General features: G+C 40.5%; 1 protein-coding gene across 4 annotated transcripts in view; it reads right to left on the reverse strand.

The window, feature by feature from the left end:
- The window catches only part of EFCAB11 (EF-hand calcium binding domain 11), a 197,344-nt gene that overhangs the window by 170,210 nt on the left and 3,613 nt on the right, over window positions 1-23,521 (reverse strand). For all 4 annotated transcript variants that reach the window (XM_003408816.4, XM_010588799.3, XM_023546478.2 and 1 more), the window contains exons 3-5: window positions 19,646-19,691; window positions 9,131-9,232; window positions 7,042-7,132 (exon numbers count right to left, since the gene is read on the reverse strand). In XM_003408816.4, the coding sequence (XP_003408864.1) occupies window positions 7,042-7,132; window positions 9,131-9,232; window positions 19,646-19,691 (239 nt within the window). The remainder of the gene's footprint in view (window positions 1-7,041; window positions 7,133-9,130; window positions 9,233-19,645; window positions 19,692-23,521) is intronic.

The raw sequence follows: 23,521 nt of genomic DNA on the forward strand, positions 1-23,521 counted from the left end.
GAGATGGAATCTCATCGTAGTTTTAATTTGCATTTCTCTAATGGCTAATGATCGGGAGCATTTTCTCATGTGTCTGTTGGCTGCCTGAATATCTTCTTTAGTGAAGTGTGTGTTCATATCCTTTGCCCACTTCTTGATTGGGTTGTTTGTCTTTTTGTGGTTGAGTTTTGACAAAATCATATAGATTTTAGAGATCAGGCGCAGGTCAGAGATGCCATAGCTGAAAATTCTTTCCCAGTCTGTAGGTGGTCTTTTTACTCTTTTGGTGAAGTCTTTAGATGAGCATAGGTGATTGATTTTTAGGAGCTCCCAGTTATCGGGTTTCTCTTCGTCATTTTTGGTAATGTTTTGTATTCTGTTTATGCCTTGTATTAGGGCTCCTAAGGTTGTCCCTATTTTTTCTTCCATGATCTTTATTGTTTTAGTCTTTATGTTTAGGTCTTTGATCCACTTGGAGTTAGTTTTTGTGCCTGGTGTGACGTATGGGTCCTGTTTCCTTTTTTTGCAAATGGATATCCAGTTATGCCAGCACCATTTGTTAAAAAAACTATATTTTCCCCAGCTAACTGACACTGGCCCTTTGTCAAATATCAGCTGCTCATATGTGGATGGATTGATATCTGGGTTCTCAATTCTGTTCCACTGGTCTATGTGTCTGTTGTTGTACCAGTACCAGGCTGTTTTGAGTACTGTGGCTGTATAATAGGTTCTGAAATCAGGTACAGTGAGGCCTCCCACTTTCTTCTTCTTTTTCACTAATGCTTTGCTAATCCGAGGCTTCTTTCCCTTCCATATGAAGTTGGTGATTTGTTTCTGTATCACCTTAAAAAATGACATTGGAATTTGGAGCGGAAGTGCATTGTATGTATAGATGTCTTTTGGTAGAATAGACATTTTTACTATGTTAAGTCTTCCTATCCATGAGCAAGGTATGTTTTTCCAATTAAGTATGTCCTTTTTAATTTCTTGTAGTAGAGCTTTGTAGTTCTCTTTGTACAGGTCTTTTACATCCTTGGTAAAATTTATTCCTAAGTATTTTATCTTCTTGGGGGCTACTGTGAATGGTATTGATTTGGTTATTTCCTCTTCGATGTTCTTTTTGTTGATGTAGAGGAATCCAAGTGATTTTTGTATGTTTATCTTATAACCTGAGACTCTGCCAAACTCTTCTATTAGTTTCAGTAGTTTTCTGGAGGATTCCTTGGGGTTTTCTGTGTATAAGATCATGTCATCTGCAAATAGAGATAAGTTCACTTCCTCTTTGCCAATCCGGATGCCCTTTATTTCTTTGTCTAGCCTAATTGCTCTGGCTAGGACTTCTAGCACAATGTTGAATAAGAGCGGTGATAAAGGGCATCCTTGTCTGCTTCCTGCTCTCAAGGGAAATGGTTTCAGGCTCTCTCCATTTAGAATGATGTTGGCTGTTGGCTTTGCATAGATGCCCTTTAATATGTTGAGGAATTTTCCTTCAATTTCTATTTTGGTGAGAGTTTTTATCATAAATGGGTGTTGGACTTTGTCAAATGCCTTTTCTGTACCAATTGATAAGATTATGTGGTTTTTGTCTTTTGTTTTATTTATGTGGTGGGTTACATTAATGGTTTTTCTAATATTAAACCAGCCTTGCATACCTGGTATAAATCCCACTTGGTCGTGGTGAATTATTTTTTTGATGTGTTGTTGAATTCTATTGGCTAGAATTTTGTTGAGGATTTTTGCATCTATGTTCATGAGGGTTATAGGTCTGTAATTTTCTTTTTTCGTAATGTCTTTACCTGGTTTTGGTATCAGGGAGATGGTGGCTTCATAGAATGAATTGGGCAGTATTCCGTCATTTTCTATGCTTTGAAATACCTTTAGTAGTAGTGGCGTTATCTCTTCTCTGAAAGTTTGGTAGAACTCTGCAGTATAGCCATCCGGGCCAGGGATTTTTTTTGTTGGGAGTTTTTTGATTACCGTTTCAATCCCTTTTTTTTTGTTATGGGTCTATTTAGTTGTTCTACTTCTGATTGTGTTAGTTTAGGTAGGTAGTGTTTTTCCAGGAATTCATCCATTTCTTCTAGGTTTGCAAATTTGTTAGAGTACAATTTTTTATAATAATCTGATATGATTCTTTTAATTTCAGTTGGGTCTGTTGTGATGTGGCCCTTCTCGTTTCTTATTCGGGTTATTTGTTTCCTTTCCTGTATTTCTTTAGTCAGTCTAGCCAATGGTTTATCAATTTTGTTAATTTTTTCAAAGAACCAGCTTTTGGCTTTGTTAATTCTTTCAATTGTTTTTCTGTTCTCTAATTCATTTAGTTCAGCTCTAATTTTTATTATTTGTTTTCTTCTGGTGCCTGATGGATTCTTTTGTTGCTCACTTTCTATTTGTTCAAGTTGTAGGGACAGTTTTCTGATTTTGGCTCTTTCTTCTTTTTGTATGTGTGCATTTATCGATATAAATTGGCCTCTGAACACGGCTTTTGCTGTGTCCCAGAGGTTTTGATAGGAAGTGTTTTCATTCTCATTGCATTCTATGAATTTCCTTATTCCCTCCTTGATGTCTTCTATAACCCAGTCTTTTTTCAGGAGGGTATTGTTCAGTTTCCAAGTATTTGATTTCTTTTCCCTAGTTTTTCTGTTATTGATTTCTAGTTTTATTGCCTTGTGGTCTGAGAAGATGCTTTGTAATATTTCGATGTTTTGGATTCTGCAAAGGTTTGTTTTATGACCTAGTATGTGGTCTATTCTAGAGAATGTTCCATGTGCGCTAGAAAAAAAAGTATTCTTTGCAGCAGTTGGGTGGAGAGTTCTGTATAAGTCAATGAGGTCAAGTTAGTTGATTGTGGTAAGTAGGTCTTCTGTGTCTCTATTGAGCTTCTTACTGGATGTCCTGTCCTTCTCCAAAAGTGGTGTGTTGAAGTCTCCTACTATAATCGTGGCGGTGTCTATCTCACTTTTCAGTTCTGTTAAAATTCGATTTATGTATCTTGCAGCCCTGTCATTGGGTGCATAAATATTTAATATGGTTATATCTTCCTGATCAATTGTCCCTTTTATCATTAAGTAGTGTCCTTCTTTATCCTTTGTGGTGGATTTAAGTTTAAAGTCTATTTTGTCAGAAATTAATATTGCTACTCCTCTTCTTTTTTGCTTGTTGTTTGCTTGATATATTTTTTTCCATCCTTTGAGTTTTAGTTTGTTTGTGTCTCTAAGTCTAAGGTGTGTCTCTTGTAGGCAGCATATAGACGGATCGTGTTTCTTTATCCAGTCTGAGACTCTCTGTCTCTTTATTGGTGCATTTAGTCCATTTACATTCAACGTAATTATAGATAAATAAGTGCTTAGTGTTGTCATTTTGATGCCTTTTTATGTGTGTTGTTGACAATTTCATTTTTCCACTTACTTTTTTGTGCTGAGCCGTTTTTCTTAGTAAATTGTGAGATCCTCATTTTCATAGTGTTTGACTTCATGTTTGTTGAGTCGTTACGTTTTTCTTGGCTTTTATCTTCAGTTATGGAGTTGTTATACCTCTTTGTGGTTACCTTAATATTTACCCCTATTTTTCTAAGTAAAAATGTAACTTGTATTGTCCTATATTGCCTTGTATCACTCTCCATATGGCTGTTCTATGCCACCTATATTTAGTCCCTCTTTTTGATTACTGTGATCTTTTACATATTGAGTTCAATGATTCCCTGTTATGAACATTTTTTTTTTAATTAATCTTAATTTGTTTTTGTGATTTCCCTATTTGAGTTGATATCAGGATGTTCTGTTTTGTGACCTTGTGTTGTGCTGCTATCTGATATTATTGGTTTTCTGACCAAACAATTTCCTTTAGTATTTCTTGTAGCTTTGGTTTGGTTTTTGCAAATTCTCTACGCTTGTGTTTATCTGTAAATATCTTAATTTCGCCCTCATATTTCAGAGAGAGTTTTGCTGGATATATGGTCCTTGGCTGGCAGTTTTTCTCCTTCGGTGCTCTGTATATGTCATCCCATTGCCTTCTTGCCTGCATGGTTTCTGCTGAGTAGTCTGAAGTTATTCTTATTGATTCTCCCTTGAAGGAGACCTTTCTTTTCTCCCTGGCTGCTTTTAAAATTTTCTCTTTATCTTTGGTTTTGGCAAGTTTCATGATAATATGTCTTGGTGTTTTTCTTTTTGGATCAATCTTAAATGGGGTTCGATGAGCATCTTGGATACATATCCTTTCGTCTTTCATGATGTCAGGGAAGTTTTCTGTCAGCATATCTTCAACTATTTTCTCTGTGTTTTCTGTCCTCCCTCCCTGTTCTGGGACTCCAATCACACGCAAGTTATCTTTCTTGATAGAGTCCCACATGATTCTTAGGGTTTTTTCATTTTTTTTAATTCTTTTATCTGATTTTTTTTCAGCTATGTTGGTGTTAATTCCCTGGTCCTCCAGATGTCCCAGTCTGCATTCTAATTGCTCGAGTCTGCTCCTCTGACTTCCTATTGCATTGTCTAATTCTGTAATTTTATTGTTAATCTTTTGGATTTCTACATGCTGTCTCTCTATGGATTCTTGCAACTTATTAATTTTTCCACTAGGTTCTTGAATAATCTTTTTGAGTTCTTCAACTGTTTTATCAGTGTGTTCCTTGGCTTTTTCTGCAGTTTGCCTTATTTCGTTTCTGAGGTCATCCCTGATGTCTTGAAGCATTCTGTAAATTAGTTTTTTATATTCTGTATCTGATAATTCCAGGATAGTTTCTTCATTTGGGAAAGATTTTGATTCTTTTGTTTGGGGGGTTGTAGAAGCTGTCATGGTCTGCTTCTTTATGTGGTTTGATATCGACTGCTGTCTCTGAGCCATCACTAAGATATAGTAGTGATTTATTTTATAATTGCTCACTGAGTCTAATCTTGTTTTGTTTTCTTTCAGTATATGTGGATGGGCTACTAGATTGTGCTGTCTTGTTTGTTGTAGCCCTTGACTTACTTATGACCTATTACCAGCTGGTTTGGGCTGTTGCCAGATATATATGCCTGAGTCTATTCACTATTCTTGAGTAGAATCTGATTTTGGGTCATCAAGTGTGTGCTGCACCCTAACACCTATCCACCTCGAGAAGTAGTGGTGATAGTTGTGTGCACCAGATTCTATTAGCAGCTGGGGTTCACACTCCGGGGGGGCAGGATGCTGACAGGCTTCCCCCAACTGTCAGTGAGGTAGGTGTGTCTCTATTCCTATAGCACCTTGGTGGGAGGGCTCTGCAGCTGTACCTTAGGCCCCCAATGCAAGTACCTCTACTGATTGGTAGGTGTCACCCTCCTTAGACCCCTAAGGCAAGAGGCTAGGTGGTCTGGGTGGTGCTTCAGCCCTCAGTTCCCTGTTATGGGTCAGTTAGGGCTCTGTTGAATAAGCAGAGATATCAGACCTGGGGAACTTGTTTTTCCAGCAAATCCACTAAAAAAAAATGCAGTCAGATCCCTATCAGAACTGCCTTTGCATTATAACAGCCACCTTGTTCCCTGTAAGGATGAAAGCCCAAGATTTGGATCATATATGCTTGGCTGGAGCTGGTTCTGTGTTTTTAGTCCAATTAGGGAAGGATTTTTGGTCCCTGGGTTTTTTGTGGTTGCTTCTCTCAGGCCCGAAGAATGGGTTAGGAAAAGACCAAAAAAAAAAAAGGGAAAAGCAAAGCCGAGGAGCCGGAGCCGTTCTCCCTCTGGCTCAGGAAATTCCAATGTTAATGAAGCTGCCTGGGAAGGGGAGGGTAGGGTTCAGAAAAACAGCAGAGAGTAGCACCCCAGAATATAGCCAAAGTTGCTTATCTTGCTTGGGATGACTATTTTATCTGAGATTCCCGAGGGGCGTGTCGCCTATGTGTGCTGGCTGTGTGGAGACTGTCCCCGAGGGTCTGGCCCGCTGAAGCCGCAGTCAGATCCTCTGCTGCCAATCCAAATCCCAGTGTCAAGGTTCCCCTGCTGGGACGCTGCACTCCCGGCTCCAAAATCAGTCGCTTCCTCCCACGGACTTCTCGTCCTGCCAGCCGCGTCGCCGCGCCAGCTCCGCGGACCAGCTAGGCCCCCTCCCGGGGTTAGTTCAGGGGAGTAGGTCTGCGCCCCGTGTTTGTGCCGTGACCGGATGCCCTATGCCCAGTCCAAAGCCCAGCGCCAAGGTTCCCCGGTTGGGACGCTGTACTCCCGGCTCCAAAATCAGTCGCTGCCTCCCGGGGACTTCTCGTCCCGCCAGCCGCGTTGCATCACCGCCTCCGCGGACTGGCTGGGCCCCCTCCTAGGGTTAGTTCAGGGGAGTAGGGCTGCGCCCCATGTTTGCGCCATGACCGGATGCCCTATGCCCAGTCCAAAGCCCGGCGCCAAGGTTCCCCGGCTGGGACGCTGCACTCCCGGCTCCAAAACCAGTCACTGCACCCGGGGACTTCTCCTCCCACCAGCCGTGTCGCCACGCCGCCCACGCGGACCGGCTGGGACCCCTCCCGGTGTCAGTTCAGGGGGGTAGGGCTGCGCCCCACGTTTGCGCCATCACAAGATGTTGTGTTCAGCTCCCCTGGGCCCAGTCCTAAGCCCGGCGCCAAGGTTACCTGACTGGGACGTTCGCGCCAGGCTCCGAAAACAGTTGCTGCTTCCCTGTAGTTGTTCATTCTCCGTCTCTGTCTCTTAGGTCAACTCTTTAAATCTGTGTTTGTTGTTCAGGGTTCCTAGATTGTCATGTATGTGATCGATTCACTTGTTTTTCCGAGTCTTTGTTGCAAGAGGGATCCGAGGTAGCGTCTACCTAGTCAGCCCTCTTGGCCCCCCCAAGGATATAAATCTTTATGGAAGCATACTACCACATCTTTGTTCCATGGAGTGGTTGGTGAGTTTGAATTGTTAACCTTTTGATTAGCAGCCAAGCGCTTAACCACTGTGGCTAATTATAAGCTCCTCTCCTGGATCATGACAATATGCTATGGGATGACGATCCTCGTAAGTGAAGAATCTGCATAGGTAAGTATTCATAAAACTGAAAAGCTATGAAAGCAAATGGTAAACCAAGAGACGACTGTACGGGAAGATTTTGGTGACTTACCTGAATACCTCAACAATAATCCTCTCTGGTAATTTGGGAGCCACTTGCTTAAATGCTTTCTTGAAATCTTCCAAAGTTAAAAATCCACGATCTTTTTGAAAACAAAAGACAAAGTATTCACTTACTTCTACAAACCCTGTAAACTGTTAATTCAGCCACCATAATATTTGCCTGAAGCTTTATTTTAACATATTATCAGGGAAAAAGCAGTAATTTAGAGCTGATTTTACAAATAAGACTCCAAAATTGTCTCATTATAAAAGTTTGAGAAGATTTGGTCACTGGGATGAAACTGGAAATAATGTGTATCCTTAAAGGGAAGGGCCTCTTTTCTGCTTCTCCTCCTAACTAGTACTAACCTAGCAACACTTAAAAATCTAGTAATGCTCCTACCTTGGGTGCAGGTGTCTAGCCCTAAAATTCACTGGTTCTCTGAATTCCAGGGAAAAGGACTAGAGAGACAAACACTACAATAACGTCACAGGCTTCAAGTCTTAGTGAATTGCCAAAACAATTTGTTCTTAAAATCCTCCTTTGTTTCTTGCTTGGTACTGGAATTATGACGTATTTAGGGTGAAACCATAATGGCATCCAAGACACTGACCCTGGACTCCATGTATGTGATCTGTGGAACGCAGGAGGAGAGAAGTGTCAACTCCGCTGTTTTCTCATTGTTAGCATGTGCTGGCATTATTAATATCACTTTCAGTCTGCAGCTTCCTCGCAAAAGCTATTTTAAGCCACTTGTCCATTTTGTAAGGATTGGTTTATAAAAACTAGATAACACACTCTTTAAATCCACTTTATCAGGTATGATGCATAAACTGCAACGTGTGTCAACATGGAAAGCAAATGAATAAAGGGCCACCCTTAAGCAAGTCGGTGTGAAAACCCCATCATGTGTAGGTCAAAACAGGAGTCAAAGGAGAAGGTACACGGTCTCCCCCACTTCCATAGGTGGCTCCAGGCCTGCATCCCCACTTGGCCAGCCCTTCTGCTGCCCCCATTACAACACAGGCAAATCACAAGTATGATTATGTAACTGAAAATATTATTTCATCCTTGGTAAATGTCAAGACTTTAAGATCACCATGGAGGAAACAATTTCCACCAACTCCTGAAGAATACAGTACAGGTAGTCCCCAACTCACGACACAGTCGAGTTAAGATGAATCGCACTTACGACCATTTGTTGCTGAGGAGTGTTTTTGTACACCCTCTCATTAGTGATATGTACTAACACAATGTCACAGCGCATAATTTTCTGATGTTACCATTCTCAGACATTCACTCATAGATGTTCAGCGTTATGATTTCCTGTTCAATACACTGCTGTATAGCAGGCTATGGCAATAATAACAAAAACCAAAAAAAAAAAAAAAATGAGGTATTCAATTTACATTAGAACTGAATTACAATGAAGGCATCAGAATGAAACCCTGTCATAAGCCGGGGACTACCTATAAAATCATCTTCCAATTACAGGTAGTCCCAACTTAGGATGTATTCAAGTTATGATGAACAGCATTTACGACAGTGTTTTCTGGGGTTTTTTTGTACATCTTATTGTTAGTAATATCTATGTACTAAAATATCTTTCTAAGTTTATATGTAATGTTTCCTACCCTCAAAGACAAATAAAGATGGGATTTATGAAAATATTGATAATAAAAGGCAAAAATAACAAAAACTAAAAAAAAAGAGGCATTCGACTTATGTCAGAACCAACTTATGACAGAACCATTAGGACAGAACCCTGTCGTAAGTCAGGGGCTACCTGTATATTGTATATTTAATTTGTTGTTGTTTTTGTATGCTGCAGAGTCACTTCTGACTCACGGCAACCTCTACAGCACAGCAGAACTGCCCCATAGAGTTTCCAAGGCTGTTATCTTTCCAGAAGCAAAAGGCCACATCTTTCTCCCGTGGAGCAGCTGGAGGGTTCGAACTGCCAACCTTTCGGTTAGCAGCCAAGCACTTAACCACTGTGCCAACAGGACTCCTTACATTTAATTTACTGAATATACACTCCCATTCACAGTTCTTTAGTGCCAATCTTTTCATATTGACACACTTTAAGGATGCTTACAGTGCCTGTCGAATGCTGTGAAGATATGTCTGATTTCACTCCAGTACAGCTGAGCTTCCTTCTTCTTCCTCACAGCGTTTAAAAAGTCCCCAAGTAATATACCTAAAAGTTGGAAAAGACAATTTGCCAAAGATGACTATCTTTCTCTTTAAAGGAAAAAAAAGAAAAAGAAATGGAAGACAAGTAATAAATATCACAAATCATCAATATTTTATCTCCATTTTGGTGAACACTCTTTACTCCTAAAGGTCTATGAAGTAGAAAAAACATTTCTGCTAATGTGAAGTAGACCCAATACTAGCAATCCATAGTAAAAATGATAGACACTTAGAGCACGTCACTATTTCAGGGGATAAAGGCATGATGACCTTGAAAAACTTTGACACTCTTCCTTCTAACAGACAGGCCTGAAACTACCTGTTAAACAAGGTCTCATAATTTTTCCTTCCTTATGATTCTTTGATCCCTTTTTTCCTAGTCAGATGTCATTATGGCAGGTTTTTTTCCAACTGGGAGATCGGGTCAAAGAAGTAGTTTCTCAAAAGTCAATACCAATTGCACACCACAGATAAAGGTGGAGAGAGTATTATGTAAACAATAGAGCTGGCATTGTCCCCAGCCCTAGATACACCCCATGACGTGTTCTGCAGCCTCAGGCTCAGCTTCCTGTGACTTTCATAATAAAAGAGCCCAGCGTGATAATATGAGATTGGGTACTGTGCTTACGATGTCTATTAAAATGAATTCTAATGTGATCTTTGTAGCAGGTTTAAAGAGTGGAGCCAAGAATTTAAACATTTTAGTGAATTGAGCCCTAAATATATAAAAAGAGCAGTTCCTTTTTATAAGCTAGGACTTCCATAAAAAAATTGTCATTGCATTTTAAAAGTAGCCCCAAATCATACAATAATCACATGATAATTTTTGAAACTGTGTATCCTTTTCCTCTTGGTGAGGTAATACTGAGCTATTAGCCTAAAATAGCTCTAATAGCTTAAAAAAATGTAGAAAATTGTTTTCTTAAGTCTTCATGTTTTTTGTATTTGTAGTGAAATTCCGGATTTAGAAACTAAAAGAATAAATCTATCTGTATAGTTTCAAACCATTCTTTTACAATTCTTTAGACCTACCATGTGCCAGACACTGTGTTAAGTTCTGGAAATAAAGAGGAAAGGAGAACATACATAGTGCCTGTCCCAAAGGAGCTGATGGTCTAGTGGGAGAGACGAGTCATGACACAGGGTCAGCTGCAAGCATATGCATAATTACAAACTACAGCATGCACGATGAGGGGAAAAATAAGACGCTGTGAGAGAGTCACAGGCATCCTCCTGTAGAGCAGACTCCGGCCAAGGAGAGAGCTCCTGGAGGGGGTAATACTTAAGCTAAGACCTAAAGGATGAAGAGCTGCCAACTGGCTAAAGGATGGCAAGAAGAGCATTCCAGGCAATTGAAACAGCATGTGCAAAGGCCACGGGGTAGGAAAGTAGAAGAAATGAAAAAAGGCCACTGTGGCTGGAAGGTAGTAAGCAAGACAGAGATACAAGACGAGGCTGGTGAGGCAGACAAGGGCCAGAACACACAGGCTCCTATGGGCCACAGTAAATAATCTGGGTTTTATTTAAGGTCCACTAGGAAGTCAGTGAGATCCTGGGTGGCACAAACAGTTAATTGCTCAACTACTAACTAACCAAAAGGTTGCTGGTTTGAACTCACCCAGAGGCTCCTGGAAGGACAGCATGGCGATCTGCTTCAGAAGGTCACAGCCACTGAAAACCCTACGGGGTGCAGCTCTACCCTGTACATGCAGGGTCGCCATGACTCTTAATTGACTTGATGGCAACCAACAATAACAAAAGGAAGGCAATAAAATATTTTGAATTGAGAAGTGACACGATTTGATTAGATTTTCAAAAGATCTTTCTGGCTATTATCTTGAAAAAGAATTGAGTGGAGGGCAAAAGTGTAAAAAGGGAGACCAGTTAGGAGCCTACTGGCAAGGGATGCGGTTGCTAGGGTGCTGCAGTGGGAATGGAGAGAAGTGGAAGGTTTCCAGATATATCTTGGAGCAGAACTGACATAACTCGAGGCAAGATTACATGTGGCGGATGAGAAACAAGGGTGTGTCAAGAATAACCCCTCGCTGGCTTGAGGAATCTTTTAAAGAGAAGGAGAAGACCAGGAAAGCACAGGATTAGGGGAGGAGGGTGAGATGAAGAGTTAAGGTTTAGACATGCTTAGTATCTGATGCCTCAGGCATCCACAAGGAAAAGCCAAGTAGGAAGCTGGATATGCTCTACACAACAGGATATATTTTCCAGCAGCTAACAGAGTCCCTGGCACATAGTAAGTGCTCAATAAATATGTGTTGTATTGAATTCGCACATGCAGCACCTTTTCAGCAGTAGTTAGGGGTACGTACTGATGCATCTCCATTCTCATCTAATCACCTTGTGACTAGAAAACATATTTAAAACTGCTGGCTGAGGCTGGAGTCCCTGGTGCCACAAACTGTTATGCGCCCGAATACCAACCCAGGGACACCTCAGACGAAAGGCCTGGCGATCTGCTTCCAAAAGGTCAGAGCTATTGAAAGCCCTATGGAGTGCAGTTCTACTCTGACACACGAGAGGCCGCCATGAGTCAGAATTGACTCCAAGGCAACAGGTTTGGTTTGAGTTAACAGTTGAAGTTAAAACTGACGTCTAGGCCATGCCACATTCCCACAGGATGAAATCCGTGACCTTAGTGTCAAGAACACCAAAAGTTATTCAAATTAAATAACATTTACATCAGTTGAAATTCTCAACTAATTTATTTGAGGATCATGGCATATCCTATGAGGCCCTTCACAATCTTACCCCAACCTACCTCTCTAACCTCATCACCAACTATTTCATCCCAGACAATAAAAACTGCAACCAAAGCAAACTTTCTAGTGCTTCCCCAAGACATCAGGCTCTTCCATACTTCTGTACCCTTGACCGTGTTAGAATGCAGTCTCCTTTTTTTTCCTGCTAAATTTCTACGTCTCCTTCCAGATGCAACCCAAGCAATACTTCCTCTTTGTAGGCTTCCCTGATTTCTCCCAGCTGAGTCCCATTCCTGTAGCCCTATAGCCCTCTGTCCATTACAGAATCATAGAATCTCTTAGGTTCTATGGTAATTATTTGGCTACATGTCTGTATGACACACTAGGGGAAAGCATGGCATATTACTTAAAACCTTCTCCCCCGTATTCAGTATGGTGCCTAGCCATGCAGTAGGCATTTATCACGTTTGCTAAATAAACAAAATTGTGAATAGGAAGACGTTATTTTTCATTTTAAGCAAAAAGCTTTAAAATATGTTTTCAATGCTCTTACAACTCTGTGAACTAATGCCAGAAAAAAGTAGGTCACTTTTTACTACATAGCTAACAAAATAAAACCCAATTTCTTAATACATAAGATATATCAAAAACAAACTAAATTCCGAGTGAAAGGAAGCGCACACGCACTATTTACCATCCGCTTATCACTGCATCTGACCAAGGAGAAGAAAACAAGAGAGAAAAGAGATACAATTCTGCAGTTTGATGGAATCAGTGCATGAGCAGTGATCTGTTTTGAATTACATATTCAGATAACTCATCAGTACTTGGGGCTACATTCAGGTCTTTATTTCACAAACTTGCAGAATAAAATGCAAACATTCTTTAGCTTTTGCTAGGGGAAAATGTATGTCTTCTACCCCTAAAAAGAGAAATTGGGGTCCCTGGGTGCTGCAAACGGTTGAAGCACTTGGCTGCTAACCGAAAAGTTGGAGGTTTGAGTCCACCCAGAGGCACCTCGGAAGAAAGGCCTGCAGACCTAGCTCTGAAAACTTAGCTACTGAAAACCCTATGGAGCACAGTTATTCTCTCCACACAGAGTCATCATAAGTCAGGACTGACATGACGGCAGCTGTCAAAAAAAAAAAAAGAGAGAGAACCAATCTAATAACACAAACCAATCTACATACACAATCAAGTTCTTTCACACTATTTTCCACATCATCACATGTTAGTTTTTAAAGCCAATACTCTAGGAATCAAGCTCATTAAGTACTTGTTAAACTGTGTAAACAAATCACCCCCCAACCCCAGACTCCACACATCCTTGTCTTAGTCTTCCCTGGGAACACACATTCAAATGCAAACCTTTTTTCTAAAAAGGACAGAGAAGTTTCCATTCAACTTGACTCTCACGTTGTATTAATATGATCACTTTTCAAAAACAATGCTTCATAGTTTACTGTTCTTAATGCGTTGTAATGCAAACACACTAATGTTAAGTTTTATACATCTCGCTGCTCTTTACAGGGCCTCGAAATGGAGTTCCTACGACTAGCTCCACCTGCTGTCACAATAGTCAAACCTGAAATTACCACTTCACAAAGACTTTCAGTAATCCCACTGACACCAGGTTTCATACCCAGTGAGAAATGCATTACCTGTGTCCACCCCTGCAGTGAAAGAATATGTTCAGAAAATTCTAATTTCAGCTACAATGTTGGGTTTTCTATGTACACTGTTCCACTAGTAACAGTTATCTAAACATGCTTTAATGAAGTTACAAATTAGGGTTACAACATTGGGAACCACCGAGACCTACATGTTTGTCTGCTTATAGAAGGTGTTGAGGGATTGCCTGGGTGGTTGGTGTCAATCTGTAGTTCACAGACTTTTTTTTTTTTTAGCTGTAGGAAAAGTTCTTCTTTATAAAATCCCACCGGGAAGCCCAATGTATGGCGGAGATGAAGGCAGAGCTAGTCATTTTGAGGCAAGGTGGCTCCCCCACCCTTCCCTGTCCAGCAGTGCACCTGGAAGTGGCCCCAAAGGACCCAGGATTGAGAACCCCTGGGACTGATGACCCTTACAAATCTTTCCAAACTCTGTAATTCTACGCATCTGATTTTCCATGCAACCGGAAAACATTTCCTTCCATTTCATAAGCTACCCTTGGCAAAATGGGCTCTTGCCATGTTCTAGAAACAAATGCATATGTGTGCGTGTCTACTTTTTTCTTTTACTTTCCAAACTACTTTTAATACATGTAATATAGACAGGTCACCTCTACTTTTGTGCTTTTAAGCAGTGTTCTTAGGAGTAGAACCATTGTTCACCACAGGGGTGGAAATATTCAGAGAGTCCAGCAAAACTATATGAATTTTTTCTTTAAGAGTTTCATTATGTATATTTTTTTGTGGTTCACAGTTCTAAGCTTAAGGGTCAGTGCATGCAGAGAGAAAACCTCTTGAAAATGAAGTAGTCTAGTGTCTGGTTATCACCATGAGCTCAAATTAGAAACTGCAATAAGCCTGGGGAGAGCGAAGGAGAAAACGATAAAAATGCCATGGCATCTGGACTGTAAGTCTGGCCCTGGATTTAGCAGAAAAGAGAGGGTTCATGTTTATTGTACCATATATTATCCCCCCCTCCCCCCGCCCCAGGGATTTAAAAAAATGCCTAAAAATAAGGGTTTAAAAGGATCAAATGACCTTTTAGGAGGTATAACGTAAGGCGTCTCTAGTTTGAAAAATAAAGTTCAGATTATGACTGCTGGGGGCCATGAGGAAAAAAATAGATAAAATGTGTTTGCATAAAAAGATTGCAAGGACAGAAGGTGAAAATGACATCGGCAATGGTGAGCTGTCACAGGGAAGATGGAATTCTAGGGAATAATATTTTCTTCCAGCTTCTTCGAGAAGAGTAGAGGAATACAGAGAAAAGAATCAACCTTAATAGAAGAGTTCAACTTTTACTATATCATTGGGAGGGAAATGAAAACAAAGAATAAAAACAGATTATAGAATAGGGAAATCTGAACCAATAAAACCTTACCTCTATCAAACACGGACAGGACTTGTCACCTTTTTTTTATTATGGACATCTCCTGTTCATAAACCTTCAAAGGTTCCTTGGTGTTAATACTGCAAAGTTCAAATTCCTTATTCTGGAATAAAAAGGTCTAGCAAACTGGTCCTTAACCCCGCTTCCCAACTCTCATCTCCCATTAGGTCAACTCCCTCCACTGAACATAACTGGTTTACAGGATGCACTGCACTCTTTGCTGGTGCAGGGGGTAAAAATACCCCAAGCGGGGTGGATCCTGTTTCCTGGAGGATTATTTGTTAATGGCATGACAGCTGGTAGTTTGGGGTATGCAAATGGGGGTGGGGGGAGGGAGAGGTGCTGTAAGGAGAGGGACAGGGATCTGGGAGGAAGAGGTATTAGCCACTGAGGGTAGACACTAAGGGGGAAGAGGGAAAGAGAAACTGCTGGGGTGGTGTGCGGGAAAAGCCCTGACAGGGGAGAAAATCTCTGACCTGGCCTTTCCCATTGTTGGCTGGAAAGTGTGAGTGAAGTCCCTTCTCTGTCTTGTTGAACGCCTCAGGAAAGTCTACAGGACATCTAATGTTTGTCTGGGAGCAGAGCATGTCAGGTAAGTCTAAACTCACTCTGAGTTCTGCATCCAGATTGGCCGGGGCTGCAGGAGGTCCCAGCTGGCGTCTGCACTGGGTTCGCTAGGCCCTCCTCCTCGTTCCTCCACCTCTCCCAAATCCACCATCCTTCAACATCATTGTGGGGACTGACTCCAGCCCCACACCCAGCCCCACACCTCGTCCAGGAAAGAGGCGCCATCCTTCTCAGAACTTGTGGAGGTTTTCCTGTCTGCAGTATTCATGTGACGTCTGGCCATAAACATGTTTACTGTGACATCACTTCTTTCATCTCCCCTGTCACACGACACTTTTTTTAAGTCTTTAAGTTTGTGTCTGCGTCCTGATTCTTTTCTATTTCTATGGTGAAACTTAGCATCACCTAAATGGGTAATTAAATAAATGTATGAGTGAATAAGGTCACTAGGTGGCGCAAATGCTATGCATTGGGCTGCTAACCTAAAGGTTGGCAGTTCAAACACACCCCGCAGTACCACAGAAGACAAGGTCTGGTGATCAGCTTCCGTTAGGATCACGGCCAAGAAAACCCTAGGAAGCAGCTCTACTCTGTAACACACGGGATTGCCAAGAGTTGGAATCGACTCGATGGCAATCAACAACATGAGTGAGTATCTGTGGGTGATATAGTTCTATGACTTAACTTCAAGATATGATAATCCTAACTCATATGCAGTTTCCCGACTACAGAAAAGAACTAAGAGGCCAGCAGAAACCTGAAATCAAAGGCGCAAAACCTTCTCGTCTACTATACCCTGGCCTTTGTTTCTTAGATACGAGCTCAAAGCAACAAAACGTAAACAATGACTAAAGTTGTTTAAGAGACTCCCTAGAAGATTAGAAATGGAAATTTAGTTTGAATAAATTAAAAATACATTTACCATTTAACAGTCTGGTTCAAAACAAGTCAGATAAGATAACAATAAATAAAAACACACAAACCAACTGAGCATTAACCTAATCGTCCACAAATTATTTTTCAACTGAACTCACACTGGCTTGCCTGACAGAGTCAAACCGTCCACACGTACCGCTACAGTGGATCAATCTCTTTTATTTTTCCATCATCCAAAGGTTGAAGGTTAAAAGGAAGCTCCTGGAGAGCATTGTGTTTTTTACATATCGAAGTAAAATACGTTCATTATTTCAAAACGGCAATAATACAAGAGAAAAGAAAAAAATGCTCGATTGTATCACCTAGTAAAAACAAAATTCTAAGATACTCAGACAAAAACCCGTTGCTGAGTCGACTCTGACCCACGGCAACGCCACTGCTACCAAGCAGAACTGTTCCAGAGTTTTCTTGGCTTGAATCCTTCTGAAGACAATTTGCCAGGCCTTCCTTCTGCGGAGCCACTGGGTGGGTTCAAACTGCCAGCCTTTAGGTTAGCAGCCAGTCACAAACCGCTTACACCACCCAGGTTCCCTCCAGCCATAATTGTGGATTTGTCCGTCTTGTTTTACAGTTATATCAGTTTTCTGCTTCATGTATTTTAAATTTCTGCTGTTAGGAGCATAAATGTTTACAATTGTTAACTTTTACAGTGAATTGACTCCTGCATCATTATAAAATGACCTTCTTTATCCCTAGTAATATTCCTTCTTCTGAAGTCCATTTTGTCTGATATTAATATACTCACGCTAGCTTTCTTTTCATTAGTGTTAGCACAGAACATATTTCTCCATCCTTTTACTTTAAACCTTTTTTGCACCTTTGTATTTAAAGTGGGTTCCTTGTAAGCAACACATAGTCAGGTCTGACTTTTTAAATCCAATGCCTTTTCATTGGGCTGTGGAGATCATTTACATGTAACAAAAACATTAACATGGTTGGGTTTCAATCTATCATCTAGTTGTTTGCTATCTGTCTCCGTCCAGCCTGAGGGGCAACCACTGGACAAGTCTGGGGCAATGTGAGCACCAAAATAATTATAAATCACTAAAAACACAGAAATTCATGAGTCCATACTGATAGAAGACATACAGACAGACAGAAAAGGAAAAAGAGAGGTCTCTTGCTTACCGTAAAATGCCAAGAGCCAACTTGGCATTTTAGGAAGGCCAAGAGTTTAGAAAAGAGGAAACACTGAGATGAGAAAATCGTTATTTTGAAACCATTATGGTAAAGACTGGGTCAGATGAGAATCATGAATGGACACTAAATCTAGGGATAGATTTGATGAGGAGCAGAATATTTGTGTGGTTTTGAAATTGTCTTTCTGTAAGCGGCTTATCATTTGCAAAGAAAGAGAACAAAAATAGGAAGAAACTGGACAACATCTTGACCAGTGATCAAAACTGACACCATCTATGAGAGACATACAGACACTGTGTGCCTCCAGGTGTGACACCCTGAGATACACGTATCATCTAGACGGCATTCTGGCCAAGAATGTATAACCTCGATCTAATCACAGAAAAAACTCAGGCAAACACAAAATGAAGAATGTTCTAAAAAAATAAATAACAGAACAGTGAGGGGGGTGCCATATTATTCAAAAAACACCAACGGCCATAAAAGGTAAAGAAAGACCAGAAACGTTCCAGGTTTCAGGAGGCTAAAGAGACACAACACCAAAGACTGAATCTTGTACAAACGGAGGAAAAATGCCACTAAGGACATCGTCTCTACGGATGGTAAATTAGATTAAAATATAGCATCAATGTAAATTTCCAAAGGTGATATAGCTGTACTATGGTTACACATAGTACAGAGGGGTGGGTAGTGGTAACAAAGTGCAAATAAAAAAGAAAATGGGGTAAAAAGTTAACAATACGTGAATCTGCGTAAAGGGCACATAGCTGTTGCCTGTACTTTTTTTTTTAATTTACATGATTTTTTTAAAAAAATTTTATTGTGCCTTAAGGTCTGTACTATTCTTATATTTGTGACTTTTTTGCAAGCTTTATATTATTTCTAGGTAAAAAGTAACTTTAAAAAAGCCAACATACCACACTCTGGATCCTAACCCCTCACACAATAGGTGCTCATCTTTCTCTCTCTTGTCTTCCCCTTCTCTCTCCATCAGATCATTCCCCTAAACTTAGATATAACTCTGGTAACTCCCATCTATTAAAAAAAAAAAAGTAAACAAAATCTCTCTTGATCCACAGCCACTCTAGGCCTACTGAAAGACTTATCTACTCACATTGCCACACTTTCCATTTATCTCACTTTCTATTTATCTTCAACTCACTCCATCCTGGCCTCTGTCCTCACCATACACAGAAACTGTTCTTCCTAAAGTCACCAAACACCTCCAGGTTGTCAACTCCAATGGACACCCATCAGTTCTTACTCTACTTGACCTTTCAGCAGCATTTGATAGTGTTGGCTACACCCTCCTCCTTGAAACGCCCACTTCTCTTGGCTTCTGATCAAACACTCTTGATTTTCCTCCTGCCCCTGTGCCATTCCTAAGCCTCTTTGCTATTTCCTCATCCACTATCCGACTTCTAATGGTTATAGTGCCTAAAGCTTTCATTCTACTCTCGCTCTCTAGGTAGTCTCAACCACCCCCACGGCTTTGAAATCATCTACACGTATGACTCCCACATTTACATCTTCAACTCAGAGCTTTCCTCTGACTTCCATACTCATAGAGACCAACTGACTTGACATCGTTGACTGAAATTTCTCAAAACTGAATGTACTCAGAAATGAACTCTTGGTCTCCCCCAGCCTCAAACTTTCTCCTCCAGTCTACCCGTCTCAGTAAGTACCACTTCTACTCATTCAGCCACCAAAGTCAGAAAACCCAGAATCATCCTCTGTATGTTGAAATTATGAGTGACATTTTATTACTTATGCTTTTCAGCAGTTTAAAATTTTCCTGCAATAAACATATACTATACTTGTAAATAAATTAATCAAAATCAAAAGAACCCAAATCTTCCTTTTTTCACTGAATAAGGGGAAACAAAACAAAGATGTGCTTAAACACAATGCTTTACAGTTCCATATTTGTTCATAATTTTTCATCATATGAATGTCTAAATCACGATACTAAAAATTAATATGCATTTTTATATTACCAGAAGTGTTTTGGTTTATTGAAGACATCACAGAATCCACTTCTATCTAGAAAAGAGGAAAGAATAATAGAACATTAATTTCATGAAATTTTTTCAGTGCAAATTCTTCAATCCTGGGGTAGAGGTAAGGAATATATTTTATGAAAAACGAACTTTGTTGAACCCAGTAGAAAGCAAAGTCACACAACAGCTATAATACAGTCATTTAACTTTTCTATCAATATCTATAAGTTAACCCATTGCCGTCAGGTCGGTTCCGACTCACAGTGACCCTATAGGACAGAGTAGAACTGCCCCACAGAGTTTCCAAGGAGCGCCTGGTGGATGTGAAGTGCTGACCTTTTGGTTAGCAGCCACTACACCACCAGGGTTTCCATCTATAAGTTAGCAGATGCCAATTTGCTACACATTTTAATGGCTTCCACACTTTATTCCATCCACCAAAACAGTTTGAGCATTTAAGATCAACTTGGCTGTCACATATGTAGCATAAACTAATAGATCAGCTTTTAGTTTTAGACAAATACAAGCAATTTTACAACAAACTTTACGACTTCAAAATTTTTTTCCCGGTTATAAAATTAATTCATACTGTAATTGCATTCACTATAATTAGGCCAAAATGTACGTGCTGTCTTCCTCGTTCTCTCCTTGTTCTAGAACTACAGCTAAGGTTTAAGTCGGGTTGGAATCCAGTGTGTATTTGGCATTTTGCTTCTCTCTCTTTGTCTCTGTCTCCTCTTTTTTTTAAAAAAAAAAGCTGGCAACTAGTATTAAAGACATTGTGGTCTGCATTCTTGTAACTAAGAAATGGCTTCATTTCTGCTCATGGAAAGAGGTGGACATGATGCGATCCAGACTCCCTTTAATACTCATAAATATATTCCAAGTTAAAAAAAAAAAAGTGACATGAGATTATTATAGAAAACATGAAAAATATAGAAGATAAAAAAGCCATTCAATGAATACCATTGTTAGTATTTCGACCTATCTTAGCTTTTTTTTTTTCTTCCTATTGTGCTGCTATAACAGAAATATCACAAAATGGATGGCTTAAACAAAGAGAAGTTTATTCTCGCACAGTTCAGTAGGCCAGAAGTCCGAATTCAAGGCGCTGGCTCCAGGGAAAGGCTCTCTCTGTCAGCTCTGGAGGAAGTCTTTGTCATCAGTCTTCCCTTGGTCTGGGAGCATCTCAGAGCTGGAACCGCGGGTCCAAGGAAGCACTCTGCTCCCGGCACTGCTTTCTTGGTGGTACAAGGTTGCCATGCTTCTCTGCTCACTTCCCTTTTATATCTCAAAAGAGACTGGCTTAAGACACTACCTAATCTTGTAGGCCTCATCAACATAACTGCTGCTAATTCATCTTATTACATCATAGTGATAGGATTTACAACATACAGGGAAATCACGTCAGAAGATAAAATGGTACACAATCATACAATCACACAAGGGAATCATGACCTAGCCAAGTTGACAGATATTTTTGGGGCACACAATTCAACCCATGATACCTATGCATTTTAAAACATATTTAAGAACACACTTCGTATAAAATTTGGGGACCTACTTTCAATAAGTATTAAAACATAAGCATTTTTCATATTATCATAAAAACTTTGTAAACATTATGGAATTAGAACTTTGGCAGCACCAGATGTAATTTCTCCACCTTCAATCTTGAACTCTCCACAATCTTGGATTCTAGGCCTTGCACTTTCCCGATCCCTCTTGTCCTTCCCAAATGGTTCCTACTCCATCTTCTTCATGGAATCCTCTGCCTACCCTTAAATGTTGGGACTCCCCAATGTTCTGTCCTCAAACTGCCGCACTTCACATGCTGCAATGTCATAAACCGCACGTTTTGAGCTACCACCTGTAAACTGAGGAATCTCAAATCCATTTTCAGTCCTCATGTCTCCACCCAATTACAGATCCCTCTATCTAATGGAAAGGTCCCTGGATGGTACAAGTGGTTTCCACTTGGCTGCTAACCTAAAGGTTGGTGGTTCAAACCCACCCAGTGGCTACATGGAAGAAAGGCCTGGGGAACCACTTCCATAAAGATTATAGCCAAAAGAAAAACCCTATGGAGCAGTTCTTCTCTGTAACACATGGGGTCACCAAGAGTCAGAATCAACTCCATGGCAACACATTTCATTTTGTTTTTGCATCTAATGGAGGCAATAACATATAAGATTTTCACCACTATTACTTTAAAATCCATCACAATATTGAATGCACCTGAGATGCTCATGTCCTTGTTGTTAGGGGCTGTTGCTAGGACCGCGCCATCCTCACAATAATAGGTATGTTTCAGTCCATTGTTGCAGCCACTCTGTCAATCCCTCTTGTTGACAGGCTTCCTCTTTTTCACTGACCTGCTACTTTACCAAGCATGATGTCCTTCCCAGGGACTGGTCGCTCCTTATAACATGTCCAAAGTACGTGATATGAAATCTCACCAATCTCACTTCTAAGGAGCATTCTGGCTATATTTCCTCCAAGAAAAATTTCTTCATTCTTCTGGTAGTCCATGATATATTTGATATCCTTTGCCTACACCATAGTTTAAATGCCTCAATTGTTTTTCAGTCTTCCTTTGTCATTGTCCAGCTTTCACATGTATATGAGGTGACTGAAAATACCATGGCTTGGGTCAGGCTCAGGTGCACCTGAGTCCTCAAAGTGACATTTTAGTTCACACGCACACCAAACTCTTTGTGCCCCAATCTGAGTTCACTGACTTTCCCCCAACCTATTCTCTATGAATTTTCTCTTACTTGGTGGCATCAATGTCCCTTTGATTCTGGCAGTCATGCCTCTCTCTTGTCCCCACCACACCCAATCAATCACCACGTGTAACTTCTCCCACCACCCACAAAGTTTCCAGGACATTTCATGTCAAAGTAGTCTAGCCCCTCTAGTCTAAATGACTCCCAGACTCCTACTCTAGTTACCTCTAGAATAGACCCTCCTCTTTCTTCCCTTCACATCTCTTCTCTATCTTGGTATTTCTCACAAAGTTTTAAAAGTCTCTCTACACTAAACTGAGAACTGCTTCAAAGTAGAGACCGTTTTATCCATCATTGTACCTTTAACAACTAGTATTTCTTTTATTAAACAGGAATACTTATTTAATAAATTTCACTGTGTAAATGACTGTATGAGTGATTTACTATATATGTACGTCACTGCTTTGTGATCTGCATTCAGAAAATATTTCATTTGTTTAAAAGTAATATTCAAAAATAAAAGCCTCAAGGCCAGTATAAAAGCAAAAATCGGTCCCATTTCCCATTGTACATAGTGAGAATCACTTATCTAAGTTCATTATACAAATGATGGAGTGTTTAGTGACCTGCAGTAATTTCATTTGCTTTAAAAATAAGTTCTCAAAAAATAAATAAATAAATAAGTTCTCAAGCCTCGACCCAGTGTAAGTGTTGTTGCTGTGTGCAGTTGAGTCGATTCTGACTCATAGCGGTCGTACCGGACAGAGTAGAAACACACCACAGTGTTTCCTTGGCTGTAATCTTTAGAGAGCAGATTGCCAGGCCTTCTCTCCCACGGAGCTGCTGGTGGGTTTGAGCTAGCAACCTTTCACTTAGATGCCAAGTGCTTAATCATTGCACCACCAGGGCTCCTTAGTATGAGAGTAAACATCTGTTAATCTCAAAGACCCCTGGGTGGCACGAGCAGTTTGTAATGGCTGCTAACCTAAAAGGCTGGCAGTTTGAACCCATCCAGAGGCTCCACAGAAGGAAGACCTGGTGATCTGCTTCTGCAAACACTTCAGCCAAGAAAACCCTATGGAGCAGTTCCACTCTGTAACACATGGGGTCGCTACGAGTCGGACTTGACTTGACAGCAACTGAT

The sequence above is a fragment of the Loxodonta africana genome, chromosome 10, assembly GCF_030014295.1.
Source record: "Loxodonta africana isolate mLoxAfr1 chromosome 10, mLoxAfr1.hap2, whole genome shotgun sequence".
Lineage (NCBI taxonomy): Eukaryota > Metazoa > Chordata > Mammalia > Proboscidea > Elephantidae > Loxodonta > Loxodonta africana.